The sequence below is a fragment of the Carassius auratus genome, chromosome 32, assembly GCF_003368295.1.
Source record: "Carassius auratus strain Wakin chromosome 32, ASM336829v1, whole genome shotgun sequence".
NCBI classification, from domain to species: domain Eukaryota; kingdom Metazoa; phylum Chordata; class Actinopteri; order Cypriniformes; family Cyprinidae; genus Carassius; species Carassius auratus.
In genome coordinates, this window is record NC_039274.1 from 17,473,960 (window position 1) to 17,493,170 (window position 19,211).

The 19,211-nt window shown below is 34.1% G+C and overlaps 1 protein-coding gene across 3 annotated transcripts in view; it reads left to right on the plus strand.

Annotated features, from left to right (window-relative positions):
- The window catches only part of LOC113051721 (low-density lipoprotein receptor-related protein 4-like), an 84,904-nt gene that overhangs the window by 52,831 nt on the left and 12,862 nt on the right, over window positions 1-19,211 (plus strand). For all 3 annotated transcript variants that reach the window (XM_026215706.1, XM_026215704.1, XM_026215705.1), the window contains exons 15-28: window positions 4,917-5,093; window positions 5,769-5,894; window positions 6,943-7,151; window positions 8,203-8,284; window positions 9,773-9,878; window positions 10,678-10,879; window positions 10,958-11,147; window positions 13,028-13,159; window positions 14,441-14,581; window positions 14,665-14,751; window positions 14,858-15,029; window positions 15,886-16,048; window positions 17,051-17,276; window positions 18,580-18,883. In XM_026215706.1, coding sequence (XP_026071491.1) covers window positions 4,917-5,093; window positions 5,769-5,894; window positions 6,943-7,151; window positions 8,203-8,284; window positions 9,773-9,878; window positions 10,678-10,879; window positions 10,958-11,147; window positions 13,028-13,159; window positions 14,441-14,581; window positions 14,665-14,751; window positions 14,858-15,029; window positions 15,886-16,048; window positions 17,051-17,276; window positions 18,580-18,883 — 2,317 coding nt within the window. The remainder of the gene's footprint in view (window positions 1-4,916; window positions 5,094-5,768; window positions 5,895-6,942; window positions 7,152-8,202; window positions 8,285-9,772; window positions 9,879-10,677; window positions 10,880-10,957; window positions 11,148-13,027; window positions 13,160-14,440; window positions 14,582-14,664; window positions 14,752-14,857; window positions 15,030-15,885; window positions 16,049-17,050; window positions 17,277-18,579; window positions 18,884-19,211) is intronic.

The window sequence follows — 19,211 nt, forward strand, 5'->3', positions numbered from 1 at the left end:
TGCGAGTACGTTCGGCAAGTCATATCATCAGCTGCTAAATTCAGATCAGTGATCACTCTCTAACGCTGAGCCAGAGATAGACGTGTTTTTACAGCGTTGCGCATTATAACCAATCACACACGATTCTAAATGTTGGTGCTTCCTTCACTCGCTCACTGACTGAATACCTCTTTCTGGCGAATTCTGTCGTCAGAAACAACAAAGTGCAGATGTGTGTACGAATCTGTAAATAAGATATTAATTTCACAGTGTTAACAGTTTCAGTGATTTTAATGGGAGTTTTTGAGAGTGATTGAACTGTAAACTGTCCGTGAAAATAATTTTTGATAATGTAAATGTTATTTGCTCTCTCTTTATGAACAATGAAAGATTAGTAGCTGTTTTATATCACATTGACTTTCAATGTTAAATTCACGTTTAATATAAAGTCTGTCGTATTAAAAATATGTTATGGCATACATACATTTATACATATATAATACATACTATAGAATATAATTTATTTCGTGATGCAAATCCGAATTTTCATCAACTGTTACTCCAGTTTTCAGAGTTATGATCCTTCAAAATATAAATCTAATATATTGATTTATTACCAGTGCTGGAAACAGTTTTGGCACTTAATATTTTTTTTGGAACCTGTGAGATTTTGTTTAGGATTATTTGATGTATAGAAAGATAAAAAGAATTAAAGGGATACTCTACACCCAAATGAAAATTTAATTAATTAATCAATTAATTTTTTTAAATAACTCATTAATTCTATTATCAGTTCAGTTTTTTAAAGCTGGAAACATTAGGTTGCTCAGATTTTTTTTCTCTAGTATTCTGTAGTATTTTATTCTTCTGTTCATTCGGGGTTAAGGAGTGTCTGATGAAATAAATTCAGTTGTCTGTCTGATGCGTGATGGAAAGCAACCAGCAGTCTCCCTAAATGGCACACTAGAAAGGAAGCTTAAGCCTCGGGTCTGTAGGAAGAGAATACCTGTGCACCTGGGAAAGGTGGGGGAATATTTAGACCTGAAAACCAAGCAAAAAAAAATCCAGACCAGATTTACTTACTGTGGTCAATGACAGATTTACCAGGGAGGGAGGCACCAGCATTATAAAAAATCAGGGTGCACACACACAGAGAAAAGATATGTTGACTGGAAAAACAAGATCAAAAGTGAACGATGATTGAGATGACAAGAGAAAAGTACTAGCAAGGAGGGGGAAGGCAGATGGCAGCGGAGCTGGGAACAAAAGATAAAAAAAGAGACGAAAAAGTCAAACATGCCTAACTCCAACCTAGCCTTGCTTCTCTACAAAGATAAGATCACAAAACAACCCCACGCCGTGTGTGTACACCTGGGGAAGGGTGAAAGGGCCAGAGAAGGCGGGAGATACAGACAGGGTGCGTTTTATGCCTCACAGTTAAGTCTGGCAGAACGCCAGGTTTAAAGTAAAAGCACAAGCTACTCTTTTAAAATGAAGGTAAAGATCGGGTCTTTCACAGTGATGCTGTAGAAGAACCATGACTTTCAGTGATCAGTCCTTTTAAAGAGAACAATTTTTGATAATAGGGGAAGAACATTTAAAGAATCTAAAAAAATATATATATATATATATATATATATATATATATATATATATATATATATATATATATATATATATATATAATGTTTTGTGGAATGAAAAGGTTCCATGTGTTCTTAACAATGAAGGTTCCAAAAGAGGGTTTTCACAACAATGCCAATGAAGAACATTTTTCAGTGAAAAGTTCTCAAAAGAAGAAAAAATCTAAAGTCACTTTAAAGAACCTTTTATGGAATGGAAAGATTCCATGGACGTTAAAGGCAGTTTGTGGAACCATCAGTGCCAATAAAGAACCTTTTGTTTTTTTAGAGTAAATCTATTTTGGAACCTTTAGAACCTTTGATCAGTTAATAAAATAAGTACTTAATATATATATATATATATATATATATATATATATATATATATATATATATATATAAATAAGTACTTAATATATATATATATATATATATATATATATATATATATATATATATATATATATATATATATATATATATATATTTTCACACAGTAAGAAGAAAAAGGAATTTCATGTATACAGTAATATTAACCAAACACAAGCCAAAGAACATCCACCCCTCCCCCAGCATAAGAGCCGTAAAATACATTTACATCCCCCTCCCCCACAAACACACACAAAAGTGTGGCAATTATTGTAAAAATATATATAGTACAGTTCATCAGATGTAACTAACTACCAATGAAAACAAGCAGTATGTTAAATTAAGTAATAAACACAGTTCACTTATTATCAGGCAGTTAACTGTCATTAATGTCACTTTGGCATGATCACATTATTTGGTTTTACTCAAGAGTCCGTCCATTCTGATCATAAAACCATGGACCATGAATACTTTTCCAGTGAAAGTCAATCAGGTGTTTCGCATGCAATAAACACAGGTTTACAAACTTCTGTTAATGTTTTCAAAGATCAGACAGGTAGAATAAGACAAAGAATACATATTTTAGGGTAAACAGGGATTTCTTTACCAATAGATTTAGAAATTATCCACCAAATGATTCTTTCCAGAAGGACTGTAAGTGATCACATTGCCAAATACAATGAAATTGTGTACCCTTGTAAGTCGAACATTTCCCTGAGATAACCAAAATATTTATTTGATTACATTTATTAAACTTTCCCAGTGTTATATATTTTTTCAGTATCCAATTGTATTGGATTGGTTTAAAACAAGTATAGATTGATAATGTTTGCGCTTGAACACAAATTTCTTTCCATTCATTTTCTGAAACATTCATCTGAAGATCATCAATAAAAGCCAATCTTTTTTGATTTGTAGATTCTTTTTAGACTATTAACAAATATGAAAAATAATGCTATACCGCATAGAGATTTTTCATTTAGCACTGGGATTTTTAACTACCGTTTCTCCTAAACTGCTTAAGTTAGGACACTGATATGAATGAGTCTTAGATCATATAGGATTAGGGATCTGAAGATACTTAAAGTGAGAATTTTGTGTCTTTCCTTTAAGGTTTTAAAGGACATCAGTATATTATCTTCATAAAAATCTGCAGTCTTCTCGAAGACCTTCTGAAACCACAACTTAAAGCCTGAATCTGATTTCCTCAGAACAAATATAGAAGAACCATGTTTGTTTTCTTAGTGTTCTTTAAACAGTCTAAAGAATAGTTTTCCTCTGTAAAGAACCATTTGTGGAATGGAAAGATTCCATGAATGTTAAAGGTTCTGTCAGTGCAAATAAAGATTAGAAGTAGAACAGAAAAACAATGCAGAGCTTATAGTGAGTGCCTTTTGTTTATGGATTTTGGTTAACAGAGTGCTTGCTTTGGCTGCTTTTGAGAGATTTTGATGGGGATGTTAGGAACATGTCTTAACCAGCTTTGAGAAAATCGTAAATCTCCCGACCATGTGCACCTCAGATTGACTGTTACTCGGAGGGAAAGAGTTTCTAATCCCTGATGGATGGAAAGTAGCTAATTAGTGGTTTGAAAGTAGTTTACCTCTGGCAGTCTGCTTTATATACAAGTTTGTATATATAGTTTGCACTTCTAATTTTATCCCAAAATCCCAATAGAGCCTTGTGAAAACGAAGTACACTTCAGCATACTTTGAAAAAGAGTTATTCTTGCGGAAATAAAGTGTAAAATGAATGTAACGTTTTTGGACACTTGCATGTTAACCGCAATTAAATATGATATAGAGTAAATGTATAATACTGTACATGCAATTTGCTGAACTTTAGAGCCCTTTTGATCCACTTAAGTAGGACTTAAGTACATTTTATATGTAATTTCATAATTCCATTGTCTTTGAAAAATGGTTAAAGTGCTGCTTAACATACTGACAAGCATTTATTGAAATATAAGATAAATGGAATTTCTATTGAAACTTGTATGTCATGTATTCTAATATTTGCAGTTTCACATTTGTAATGCTGTTGCAATTTTAAAAGACATTTAAAATATATTAAATTTTAAACAAAATATTGAATAACACAGCTTTAATTATAATCAAGTCCTTTACATGGGCTACTTACATGAACTTCTTTAAAGCATGACAAAAGAATATTAAACCTCATGATTTAAAATGCACTCTAACGTCAAACGTTTAATTTGATAGTACAGTAGTGTAGCTGCTTTATTAATAATGGTTGACGTTAGACACACACACATGCTTGGCACATTTAATGTGGTCACAGCTGTGTTTATGGAGTATTTTACAATAGCTTACGATTTATCATAATCAAGGTCTGGTGCTATCTGATTTATAATGAAAATTAATAAACACCTCAGTTCAGCCAATCAGAGTCAAGTATTCTAGCATGCCTTGATATAAATACAAAGAAACATTGTTCACTCAAGAAAACAGCTGCATTGAAAGCAAGCATTGTTTCCCTCTGGGTCACATTTAACCTCAACATTAAAGGTTTAGATTTTACATTCAATAAAACCTATAATGGTTTTACATATGCATCATCATCTAGTGATGTTGAGAATCCAAAAGAAATTTGACCAAACTAAGTGTGATTTTCACTTTTAAACATTTCTTAGTTCCACTTTAGCACAATCAAACATACTTGAGTATATCTTTATTTGGACCTTAGCAGACTTTTTAAGTATACCAGTTTGGAAAACCAAATGTATAATTGCAGGGTTTTTTTTATTAAGCACATAAATATGTAAATGTATTTGTTGTAAACTTAACACAAATATAAATGTAACAAAATATTGGAAGACAGTCACCTCTGTGTAACACGGTTGTCTGTAACACAATTTGTTTTAGACGATAAAAATGTGTAATTTAGAGTACAGATGCTAAATCTGTGAACCTTTCCCTCTGCCAGGTCTTCCACATCCTTTTGCCATCACGGTGTTTGAAGACAGTCTGTACTGGACCGACTGGCACACCAAGAGTATCAACAGTGCAAACAAGTTTACTGGCAAGAACCAAGAGGTCATCCGAAACAAGCTGCACTTTCCCATGGACATCCACACCCTGCACCCACAGAGACAACCTGCAGGTCAACCAATCATAATGTCCCCATTATCCGTAGCATAGAATACAATGTTTTCAAACGCTAATCACATTAAGCTAAATGCAACCCAGGCTCATTGAGAAAAAACAAACAAAAACTTTGCAACTCACTGCAGTTTTCATCTGAAACACACACATATTATGTTTACAGGGGCAGATTATTGCATAATAAAGGCTTATTTTCACACAGTTCCTTGCACAATACTATGTTATGGTCTCAAAACATTTTTATCATAGTGCATGATTTGTAAACTGATACATTTTGATGTTTGCACCACACATCCGACTCCATAATGGGCTTTTCTGATGAAGTAAACATGCTTGATGGTGCACCCGGTACATCACTGCACGTGAGATGCAGTGCATTTGGGTACGAGTCCTGTGAAACACACGTTTTTATCTCATGTTAGCTTTTGTTAACATTTAGTTTAGGATTAATGTAGGTTGTGCATTATTTTCAAATGCTCAAATTCATCTGTTTAAAATAAAATTGAACACCCACTGGACATTTCACTTTGAAAGTTTTCCGAAACATGCAAGAAACTCTGAAATATAATTTTGAAGCAATGTTGCCGCATGCAAGTTTTTCCAGTGAGCTTGGGTTGAGTAAATGGTATACATTTTTTCAAGCATAATTTTTTTTTCTCCTCTTTATGTTCAGGTGGGAGAAACCGCTGTGGGAGCAATAATGGAGGCTGCAGTCACCTGTGTCTTCCAAGCAATAAGACCTACACCTGTGCATGTCCCACAGGCTTTAAAAAGGTGGACCACTATAACTGTGGCCTGAGTGAGTACTGCTTGTTTTAGTTGATATCTTTGATTTAAATGTATCTTCTTTTCGTGCTTCAACAATATCCCTTCACCTTAAGGGTACAGTAACCTGAGCAGTGCACTACAAATTTCCAGAAAGTGGTTGTGTGTGTCTTTGTGACGGTACCACAAGGAGCCACTCGTGTTATGGGTTATTGACAGAAATCAAATTGGAAATTTAAGAAAGTTTGCAGAAAGATTTGCAAAAATTGTAACTTTAGGGACTTTTAATTTTATTATGTTAAAGTGCACTGTGAAAAAAATGAAGTGATGAGAAACATTTAAAAAAAAAAATCCAAGGCAACATGATGCATTCTCTCAACTAAATAATTGCATCAAGTAGAATTACTTTTTGTCAGTTTGAATTTTTCTTCCACTAAATGCAAAGTGCCTCATTCGGCCAATAATTAAATCAAGGCAGCACCAGATTTCTTGTTAGTAACACAATAAAATGTTTTCCAAGATGTAGTTTTAAATGTGTACATCTGCTTAAACACATCAAGATCGGTGACATTTAATACATGTAGAAATATGAGCAACACTGTAAATAACTATCTATAATGACAAAACAAAAACAAACCTGTAAATAAAATTAGCAAAACAATTTTAAATGTTTGTTGCAATGCAAACTGTAACATTTTGCCAGTCTTTGTAATATGAAAGCCTTTTGTGCTTGTCTAGGACGATTTATTCTGTTGATCTAACATGGGTTTTATGTAGTTTCAAGATTGCATTTAAATGTTAAAAGGTGTTATAAACTGGAAAATGTGCATTATTTCCTGTTGCATGTTCATAATCAGTAATCGCAGCTTTTCTCTATCAACGAACTGTTTTTGTTTACAAATTTTAAAAAGTGAATAATATAACCACAAATGTACGTACATAAATAGTATATAACAAATCTGTGGTAAATTACTAATTTTCCTTTCATGATGATAATCAGATTTTGTGACATGAATGTTTGTCTGTACTGATGAGCTTCTTAAATCTGGAGAACTGACAGGAGACCTTTGGTCTTTGATCAGGTCTTGACAAGTTCCTGCTTTTTGCCCGAAGGACGGACATCCGTCGAATCAGCTTTGACACTGAAGACAAGCTGGACGACGTCATTCCACTGGCTGATATTCGAAACGCAGTGGCCCTGGACTGGGACTCTAGTGAGCGTTACATATACTGGACTGACGTCACCACTGATTCCATCAACAGAGCGAAATGGGATGGAAGCAAACAGGAGGTTAGCGGGAATTCAGCCTGAGACACAAAGATCAGATTTTAAGATCAGATCAGCTCTGGTGGGCAATGGTGTGTGTGTGCTAAATATATATATAAATATATATATGAACACACACTACTGGACAAAAGTTAGAAATCATTAGCATTTTGTGATGTTTTGGAAATAGATCTCTAGAGCTTGCCAAGGCTGCATTTATTTGATCAAATACAGAGGAATATTATTACAGTTCTCTTTGAATATATTGTTAAATGTAGTTGATTCATTACTCCAGTCTTCAGTGTCACATGATCTTCAGAAATCATTGCTGCTCAAGAAACATTTATTGTCATCAATGTTGAGAACAGTTTTCACTGCTTAATAATTTTGTAGAAGCTGATTTTTTTTCTTTATTATTAGGATTATTCGATGAACAGAATGTTCAAAAAGAACAGCATTTATTTAAAACGTATTTTTGTGACATAATAAATGTTTTTTACTATCACTTTTGATCAGTTTCATGCATCATTTTATTTCTGAATACAATTATTATTATTTTTTTTTTAATCAAACCCCAAACATTTGAAAGGTAGCGTACCTCAGTTTCCATTTAAAAAGGGACAGTTTTTTTAACATTGATAATAATTAGTAATGTTTCTTGAGCAGCAAATATCATATTTTTCAGAATTTTTAATTTAGAGACTTGTGAGATTATTTTAGTCATCTTAATAAATAAATGCATAAAATATAGAATGTAGAATGGAACAATGGAATAATTAGGAAGCAAATGAAAAAAATCTAAGAAATTAATTGTAAGTAATAATGATATTGTATATTATAAGTGTCCTAATGATATATAGTATATCATAAATTAATTTGTTGTTCTTGCTTTTGATTAGGGCTTTTCACACCCCTGCTTTTGGATGTCTAATGTATGAATTATGCATGTTTTTGGTATATTAAAGGGAGAAATGTGTAAAACACTGACCCCTGGAGAACAAATCTTCTCTTATATAGTATGTGGTTATAATATTGTGTCATGTAATCTGACAGATGATATTCCTTTTGCTTGCAGGTTGTGGTGGACACCAGTTTGGAAAGCCCTGCAGGTTTGGCTATCGATTGGCTTACACATAAACTGTACTGGACTGACGCAGGTATTAATTCATCATTCAGATCCTAGCATCAGATCTCAGATCTTTTCATGCAATCATTTCTAAGGCCCTATGATTTCCGCGATGCAGAAAACATTGACGTAATCGAGTCATAAAAACAGAATTTATAGTTTAACGCGGAATGTCACGGAATTTGTCAAATTTTGAAGTAATCAAAAGTAGGTGATTCCACTTACATTAAATCACGATATGGACTAATATCTGTACATATTAAGCCGGAACAGTCTATTTAAATATGAATCCTGCATGTTCTGCGTGTCTGTGTTAATGAATGGTGTAGAAGCGCGACTTCGTTTATTACACACACGGAAGCGCGCGTGACGCTCGCGGTTATTTCAGTGTCTTCGTCTCACTAAATGAAGACGTCAACACATGAACAACATCTCCAGAACTGCACTGAGAGACACTTCATGAGCATCTGACTGTTTGATTTCAGTAAAACTAGCATCATATCACATCATAGATTGTAGTATCACATACACAGAAGAGTGAAGGTACGGCAACCCTTCAAAATAAAAGTCTGGTTTAATTTAAAGACAAGTATTTGCCATTTGTACTATTACTATTGTTCAGCACAATGTACATAGCCCACTACTACTACTACTACTACTACTACTAAAATGAAACAAACATAATTTTTTTTTGGGAATAATCACACAACAGTTCTTCCGTGTTTTATTTTTAAACGTAATCCCCTTTGTTTACCAAAAAATAAAGTTTGCTTAATTTTCAATGATTAAAAGATAAATCAAATGAATGTTTTATGTCTTCATTTGATAACCAGAAAAATGCAAATACACAACAGAATTTCAGAGGGGAAAAAACATTGCATAAGGCTATTTTAAGAATAAATTGAACAAATTATTTTGTTTTTATACATTTAAATTACACGTGCTAAAACACAGAATTAGGTAACAAAAAAAAATATGGTGAAGAAAAAATAAAACATTTCATAGGGCCCTAAACATGTAATTTTTGTTAAACTTTTAATACATTTTATGTGAAAAGTTTTATGATTTTAATTCATTGGTTAATTAATTAACATGCTTTTTGATTAATACAATTTAATTGAACCATTAAAAAGGAGTTGAGAAAAATTAAAACAGGAAAAAACAGTATTTGGGAAAAAATTAAACGGATTTCATAGGGCCCTACATTTCCATTGTTTGAGTCCATTTGAGACCAAACGTTGTTTATTTTTTTTTGGTTCTCAGTTGCCCTCTTCTCACTCGCTTTTCTTCTAATTTCATTACTGCAGTTTCATTGAATATAGATGCTACTAATGTAATATCTCTCTGGATTTGAGTCTTTGCAACTTTGCACATCTTCTTTAAGACCAAGAGCTCCTCTGAGTTACGTGCTAGAAGAGCAATGAAAGGCTCATGCTGCATTCTGGAGTTTCATGCCAATTAGATAATCATTTTTTTCCAGTGTTATTTAGAAAAGGTTGGTTTTTCATGACTCTTTTAGGAACGGATCGGATTGAAGTTTCAAACACGGATGGAAGCATGCGCACAGTTCTGATCTGGGAGAACCTGGACCGCCCCCGGGACATTGTCGTCGACCCGATCGGAGGGTAGGTCAAGCGTGGTTCGATATGCAGTGTGTGTCCTCCACAAATGCAGATGTTTATAAATGACTTGCATGTGTGTCCACATATATACACACACACCACTTTCTGTCTATACTAAGGCTTTTAGTCTGATCTGACCATCAAACCCATTTTTATTGATAGTTTAAATGACCATTAACGACAACAGAGCTGTTTTCTTATAGCAATATCTTGATTTGTGTAACTCAACAGCCTTTTGGCGTCCATCGTAACTTTATTGGGTCTTTTCCATAGTCATTGATAAATATAGGAATTTGGACTGTTTCTGACCTCAGTTTTATATTCTAGTGAATCAGCAAGTCATGGTTTTACCCCTTCAGTATTAACCAGGCATAAGAAATTAAAAACATTAGCATTTTTTGCTTTTGGCAAGTTCTTCCTAAGCGACTTGCATTGCATTCAAGGTTTGCATTTCATCAGTTCTTGCTTTCCCTAGGAATCGAACCCATGACCTACTGTTTGAGCTACAGGAATGCTCTGAAATATTTAACAGTATGAATTATACTAAGATTAGATTTTTGGTCTTAAGAATTTTAAAAGAAAAATTGTTTTGGATACATTTTATATAATTTTGGAAATTAAAGGTTCGATTTTTGTGAATATTTTGAATGAAATTAAAGTCATTTTAGTCTGCTTACCAAACGTGTTAATCTACGTGGAGGATGCTATAGTGACAATTTTACAGTATAATATGAATTAGTAGAGGTTTACAGGATTTTATAAAGACAAGCTATATAACCATATTTGTTTTGTCTCACCATAGATTCATGTACTGGACAGATTGGGGTGCAAATCCAAAGATTGAGCGCGCAGGAATGGATGCATCCAACCGTATGGTTATTGTCTCAACAAACCTGACCTGGCCTAATGGATTGGCAATCGACTACAGCACTGAGCGACTGTATTGGGCCGATGCTAGCATTAAGACCATTGAGTATGGCAACTTCGATGGATCAGGCAGACAGGTAGACATTTTTATTTAAATTGATTTGATGTTCATTGTTTCAGAGGTTAAACTTTCCTTTGTTTCTTATCCATTGAAGGTGTTGATTGGCAGTCAGTTGCCTCATCCGTTTGGGTTGACGCTCCATGAAGACAGAATTTATTGGACCGACTGGCAATCCAAGAGCATCCAAAGTGCAGACAAGCTCACTGGTTTGGACCGAAGGACTCTTGCAGAAAACCTTGAAAACCTCATGGACATTCACATGTTCCACCATCACAGAACTAAAGGTAAAATATCACCATAGACTGTCTCTATTATGTATGATCTTACTATCAAATACAATATACAATACAGTCAAAAGTTGACATATTGTATTTTTGTCAAGCCTCTCTTTACAGCGGTGCATCCTGGGTGCTTTATGAGTTCACTTCTTGGTTGTCATGCTCATGCCTTTACTATCTAGTCCAGTGCATAAAAAAGCTTTTAAATTATACACATTTTAAGCCTAAATGTAACATTATATTCTAACCAGATGCAACCCTTGGTGTAAAAGTGTGCTGAATTGTTAAATGTGCACTTGTAGTGTACTTCAAATTTTAAATGTAAATAAAAAAACTGTTCTTGCAGATAAAATAGTAATGAAATAAAAGGCCACTTAAGTGACTTTCATGACTGTTTAAAAAGTGCACTATGTAATGTCAAATTAAAAATATTACTTTAAAGTGCATCTTAAATCATTATTTGTCGTCTTTTAAATAAGTACACTTATTTTGATGTGTTGACTAACGTACTAAAGCACATGTAACTCACTTACAGGAACTATACTTTTAACTGCAGTTTCATCAGTTACATCTACAGTAAGGATATTTTAAATATACTGAATTGCAACTTCATTTCAAATTTGTAATATTTATAAATATATTTAACATATATATATATATATATATATATATATATATATATTTACTATATTTAAATGCATGACAAAAGTTTCAAAAGAAATTACATTAAAATGTTATGGTTTTAGCTTAGTAATTTTAGTTTACCATAAATGCTTCTAAGTATATTCAACAGTACTTTAACCATATTTCAAAGAAAATATAAGTAATTATGAAATTACATACAAATATGTACTTGAGTCCTACTTTAGCTGGACAAAAACACTCTAAAGTTCAGCTAACTGCATTTAATGTCAATGTAATCTATAATACATTCATTCTGTTGCAATTAACATGCAGTTAAGTGTCTGAAATTTAGTAAATTAGTTTTTTGGAATTCTTTTTTTTAAATTTTAGTTTTTTACAATTTTCATCAGACATTTAGTTACACTTTATTTTAATGTGTCCTTGTCACAGTGTAATTATACATTAAAGTACTGAGAAATATTAATTAACTACATGTACTTACTATATTAGGGTTAGGATTTGGGTTTGGCTTAGGGTTACTTGCATTAAATTATGCATAATTTATTGTTTTTATAATAGTACCTGTAACATGTGTAACAAGGACACTTTAAAATAGTGTTACCAAACTTAGTGTTTCTGTAGCTCAACTGGTAGAGCAATGCGTTAGCAAGGACGCCAGCGCAAGGTTGGGGGTTCGATTCCCCGGGAACACATGATATGTAAAAATTGATAACCTGAATGCACTGTAAGTCGCTTTGGATAAAAGCGTCTGCTAAATGCATAAATTTAATTTAATTTACCAAACACTTTAATACTCTAATCCTTTTTTCCACCATAAATAACCTTTTGTGAAGTTAAAAGATTTCATGTATGTTAGAGTTCTAAGTGTAAATAAGAATTTGTTTTATATATGTAGCGTCTCACATTAGGTTAATGCCTTAAATGTATCCAATAAATATGAATGAAATAATTTATCTAGTTATCGTTTAGCAGTCTTGTTCTCCTGCTGACAACTGAGATTCACACGCATGCCTAGCAGATATGTGTTAAAGAGGAATATGGGTCTCTGTTGTATCGGATGTCTTGGGTTTTCAGACAGCGGATTAAGGCCAGCGGTAACTGATCTTCAGTCTGGAGTCTCATTGGTGTATAATGATCCAGTGAGACACCCAGAGGCCTGTTATCTGTTACATCTGATTGAACGGCCATTTCTAGCCCCCTCTCTCTCACCTGTCTCCACTCTTTCTGCTTTTTGTCTATAGTCCAGACGCCCTGTTCGGTGAATAATGGTGGCTGCAGTCACCTCTGCCTCCTGGCTCCCGCTCCCAAAGGCTCGAGCTGTGGGTGTCCCACTGGTATCAACCTTCAGGCGGACGGCAAGACTTGCACTCACGGTAATGCCGATATGTCCATGCTACCCCTATCCTTCTCGAATATCTAAGAAACCAGCAATAACTTCTCATTCAGTAGCCATAACTCCCCAATTGACTTGAAATATAATGAAATGGCCACAGGTGTTCTCTGCTTTTGGGATTCCAGGTGACAGTTCAGTCCGTGGTTTTTGTTGCATGAGCAGATCTTTGAAATTTGAGGCTCACTTTGTGTCTCCTCGGGGGTTTAGGGGTCGACATAATGATGTGTCAGTGGAGATGATGTCATGGGGTATGTTTGAAGTCAAGAATCATCTCCTGAAAACCATTCAGTTTGCTTTCCAGTGGAATTCAGTAGGGGAGTTGTTTCTTCTGCTCACTTGGTTGTTCAGGGGTGGGGAAACTCTGTCCTTTAGGGGATATTTAGTCTTGGCTACTTAATGGTTTTGATGATTCAAATAGCTATCTGACTGACAGAGGCAATTTACACTAGCTCCGCCCACTAAAATTACAAAAGCGTAAGGTTAACTGGGACAGTGGCGTTGAGAGTAAACATGCTGGTGTTCAGTAACGGAATACACTGCAGCAATAAACATGTCATTGTTTAGGGCTGTGCAAAAAAATCGAAGTGCATATTGTCAGTAAAGGCACTCCTGTGATTAGAAGTATATCTCCAGCACGTGCGTTCAGATCAGGATTGCCAGGTTTTCAGTTACTTCTCAAAACTAGCCCAATCGCGTTTCGTTCCGGACAATAAAATACAAATTTTTTGGTTGGGTTCCCTTGGTTAAATTAGCATTTTAGGGGCTAAACATCACGTTATTGGGATTGGGGTCGCTTCGACCTGCAGACTTGGTAAAACTGGTTAGCCTTTACTACACAGAGCCGTAGTTCACAGAAAATCCACAGAAAATCTATTTCAAAATTGCAGGCGATTCTTTGTCGATTTTGAAAGCGATTTTGTGTAGCTTGTTGGTGGACTATGGCTCTGTGTAGTAAATGCCGCTCCACCTGAACCAGTGTTGCCAAGTCTGCAGTTGTTTTTCATGTGCGCGGGTTGAAGCGACCCCAAAACCAATAACTTGATGTTTGCCCCCTAAAATTGCGAATTGTCCCAGAGAGTGACGATTTTGTTCTCTTAAACACATGGGATGGAAACGGTGCTTTATTTGCAAATGTTTTATGCAATATTACAATTTTTAGCAGAAGTTTAATTTGCAACTTTGGATGAAAAAGATGAAGGTTGTTGATTTTTGAGTGAAATGTTCCTTTAGAAGTTCTTTATTATTCTCTCTCATCTCACAGCAATGAACAGCTTCCTGGTCTTTGCCCGGCGGACGGACGTCAGAATGATATCTTTGGACATCCCGTATTTTGCTGATGTGGTTCTACCAGTCACTGTGTCTATGAAGAACACCATTGCCATTGGAGTGGATGCAGTAGAAGGTGAGGAAATTCTCAAAGTTTAGACACTTTCACTCATGTTAATTTATGGGAACATCATTATGAATGTTTTCCTGCTCTTACAGGTAAAGTGTACTGGTCAGACAGTACATTAAAGAAAATCAGCAGAGCCAATATCAATGGTTCAGAATATGAGGACATTATTTCAACTGGTAAGGAGTCTACAGTTTCCCTCAAAACTGCTTACAGTAATTGAACGCCTTTTCTCAAGTCACTTAAGTTTTTCAGTCTTTTAAAGTGTTTCCTCCACTCTTTCAGGTCTGATGACCACAGATGGTCTAGCAGTGGATTCAGTGGGCAGAAAAATCTACTGGACGGACACAGGGACGAACCGCATCGAGGTGGCTAATCTCAACGGCTCCATGAGAAAAGTGCTTGTGTGGCAGAACCTGGACAGCCCTCGTGCCATTGCCCTGTTTCATGAGATGGGGTAAATCACACGACTCTGTCATTTCATATCGATTCACTTTGTTTTTTGAGGCTTTCTTTTAGGATTTAGTTTTTGTTTCATAAGATTTGACAAACCTTACCATATTTTGCTTCTAATTTCATATATAGTACATGTCATTCACTGTATACACTTATGAAAAAGTACACTTAAGTATGAACTTAATATCATGTTTTAAGACACTTAATGACATGCGAATCGTAATTTAAATTAAAATGTATTATAGTTTAAATTTATGTTAAATGCAATTAGCTGAATTTCAGAGTAAATTAAGTAGGACTTAAGTACATTTTTTATAATCACTTCTATTATTTGAAAAATATACCAAATGTACTGAAAAGCATTTATGGTAAACTAAAATATACTTTAATGTCATTTCTACTGAAAGTTAAATGTAATGTATTTAGATATATTTGTAATAACTACAGATTTTTTGTGTGTTTTTAGTTATACTACAGTTAATATTATCATCAAGTACTTCACATGTGTTTTAGTATGTTAGTCAACACATCAAAATATGTGTACTTCTTTAAAGCATGACCACATTATTTAAACATTATGATTTCAAATGTAATAGTAAAACATTAAATTTATTTAATCGTGAAGTGCCCTTTTTAAAAGTGTACTTAAGTGTGTTAAGAAACATAGTCATGGAAGTGTTTCTGTAAAACACATAAATGGCCTTTTATTGTGTTAGTGTTATCGGCATGTAGTTTTCGAGGAATTTTTGAGTACACTACAGTTCCAAGAAACACAATTGTAGCTAAGGCTTTAAGATGTTTCTTGCAGCGGAGAACAGGGAGAGATTGATGATTAATGCTATCAAAATCTTCTGTAGGTACATGTACTGGACAGACTGGGGTGAGCATGCCAAGCTGGAGCGCTCTAATATGGATGGTTCAGATCGTGTGGTTCTGATAAATAACAATCTGGGCTGGCCTAATGGACTGGCCGTAGACAAAGCTGGATCACAGCTGCTATGGGCCGATGCTCATACTGAGGTTAGTGTGACCTGAGTATTTTTTAAGGCTGGAATGCACTACACAACTTTTGGGCAAAACGACGCTGGTTGCTGAGAATCAGAGCCAGTCTGCAGATGCTGGTCAATCAGAGTTGACAGATTTCTCAGAATATTGCAGTGTATTTGAGTCCATTTTAGAACACGTTGTTTTCATTTGTCATGCATCTCCTGGCAACAATTTTGTTGTGTTCAGGATGATTTGAATATCTAGTGTGTGTGGTCCTCAGTCAATTAGGATATGAAGACCAGTTTTTCCACTGTAACCATTTATAAAGTTCTGCAAGTTTAGATTTTAACCATTTAAAGCCTGCCATATGAATAATACTAATAAGCAGATGGTGATATATATATGGGTTAAGAAAGTTATGAAATTCTGCTTGTAAATCAGTGAGATCTTAATAACAGCACATCAGGCATCTGACATAAAATGGATGATGGATGGACAGATAGATTTTTATTGCCTTTGTTTAAAAACAATGAAAATGACTGTTAGCTGGACACATACGGATTGTTAGAATTAAAATAGAAATCAACAACAAAGAGACGTATGATCGTCACTCTAGATCTCCCAACAATGTGTCTCAGTAAGATGATATTTAAATGCAAATGCAGTATAAATAAATGCAACACAATGCACAATAGAATATCAGGTAAATATAATATATATACCTTTACATTTTCTTACGAGCTGAAGGGAGATGCTTGTACATTTATACTTAAAGCATTTCTCTTGTTAAACACAAACACTATCAATAAGATGACAGAAGGCATGTAGTAATTTGTCAGCAAAGTTTTGATTATTTTGTTAATTCAGAGCCCTTACAAAAGTATCCAATATGATTAAAATAGCTGTATAGGGTTAAAAGTCATGTAGTGTAATCCAACCATTACAGTGACACCCAGTATAAGCTTCCCACAGAATAATTATAATACTTATATAAATGCTTGCTGGTTGAATTAAAACAATCTGGTTTTCCATTAGCGCATAGAAGCATCTGATCTGAATGGTTCAAACCGGAGGACCCTGGTGTCCCCCGTCCAGCACCCGTACGGTCTCACTCTGCTGGGGCCGCACATGTACTGGACAGACTGGCAGAGCCGCAGTATTCATAGAGCGGACAAGGACACTGGAGCAAACACCATCACCGTCCGCTCCAACTTACCCGGCCTCATGGACATCCAGGCTGTTGACCGGGCAAGAGCTTTGGGTAGGCTATAAAGGACACGTTTTTATTATTATTTAGTGCTGTCAAACCATTAATCGCGATTAATCGCATCCAAAATAAAAGTCTTTGTTTACATAATATATGTGTGTGTACTGTACATTTATTATGTATATATATAAATACACACACATACAGTATATATTTTGAAAATATTTACATGTATTTAGATGTACATATTTATATTCCTATAATTTATATTAGAAATATATTTTATATAAATTATATTAAAATATATATATTTTTCTAAAATGTATACATGCATGTATTTATTTATACATGATCAATATAAACAGTACACACACATACATTTTATGTAATTAAATCTTTTATTTTGGATGCGATTAATCGTGATTAATCGTTTGACAGCACTATACGTATAATTATCATTTATTTCATATTTTCATTCTCTAAGCATTTCACATTGTTTATTGCTGCATAATGCATTAAATAGCCTTTATATTTCAGATGAACAATAGATTGAGTTTCAGGAAAACAGTATTTTCTGAACCAAATTTGTGTTTTGTGTTGTTATTGTTCAGTAAAGCGTACTCGTTACTCGTTGACTGAAATTAAGCTGAAATCACATAAAAATATTAACTTAAAACTTTAGAAATGTTGCTCTGGCAACTAAAAATAAAATAATTTTAAGCTGAAGTACTAAAATTAACTGAAACTGAAATTGTAATTTAATATAAATGAAAGATTAAATAGAATTAATAAAATGACAAGCACAGCAAAAATTACTAAAACTTATAAAATGAATAAAAGCTAGTGCAAAATGTTTATAAATTATGGAAGTTTGTTTCTGCCATAGCATTAAAACATAAAAAAATGTAATTGTGACTTTTTATCTCTTAGTTCTGACATTTCTTGTTGCAATTGCAATCCATCTGTGGTCCGATTTTTCTTTTCACATCTCAATTCTGACAGTTTTTCTCAGTTTATATCTCACAACTGAGTGTATATCTTGCAGTTCTTTTTACTTTTTAATCTTGTGATGCAAACAAGTTTCCATAATAGAAATGTAATTGTATATGAATAGTACTAAAACATTCTGGTCTTCTAAATGTCAAGTAACCATTAAACACTTAGACTTCATTAACCTTTGCATCATCTATGGTTTTTTTCTTTTTTTTTTTTCAGTAGACAATTACGTGCTTAAAGTACTTAAATAGTAGGTAATTGGTGAATAATCTTGTGCATTCAAAGGCTTCACAGAGATAGTCACGTAATTATACAAAAATGATGTAACTTTCTGGCTTAATCGTCTTTCCTCTCCCTGCAGGCTTCAATAAATGTGGCAGGAGAAACGGTGGCTGCTCTCACCTGTGTCTGCCTCGACATAATGTGACGTCTTGTGCGTGTCCCACTGGTATTCTGCTGAGAAGTGATGGGAGATCATGTGACAATTTGCCTGAAACATTCCTGCTCTTTTCAAATCGTGTCAGTGTTCGAAGAATCTCTCTAGACACTAATGACCACACAGACGTGTACGTGCCCGTGCCCGAGCTGCATAATGTGATTTCCTTGGACTATGACAGCGTGGAGAGGAAACTCTACTACACGGATGTGTCTCTGGATGTTATAAGGTATGCCGTCTCATAAAATACAAATATTACAATTAATAATTTGTTTTGAAAAAGTGTGCATACATTGACAAGAATGTTTCTTCTCTTAAAAGAAATGTCTAAAAACAACTGTACTTGCGCATAATATATTAATTAAACGCAACTTAGGGGAACTTAAAGTAGTTTTTTCATGACTGTTTGTGTTAACACACTTAAGTGCAATTTTAAATATATTTTAAATTATTAATCTTAAAAAAAACGTTTGTTGTGCGTTGATTTTATATTGCATTAGTAGCATGCTGTTATTTATCCTTGGAACTTCAGCAAAGATTTAGAAGGTTTTTTTTTT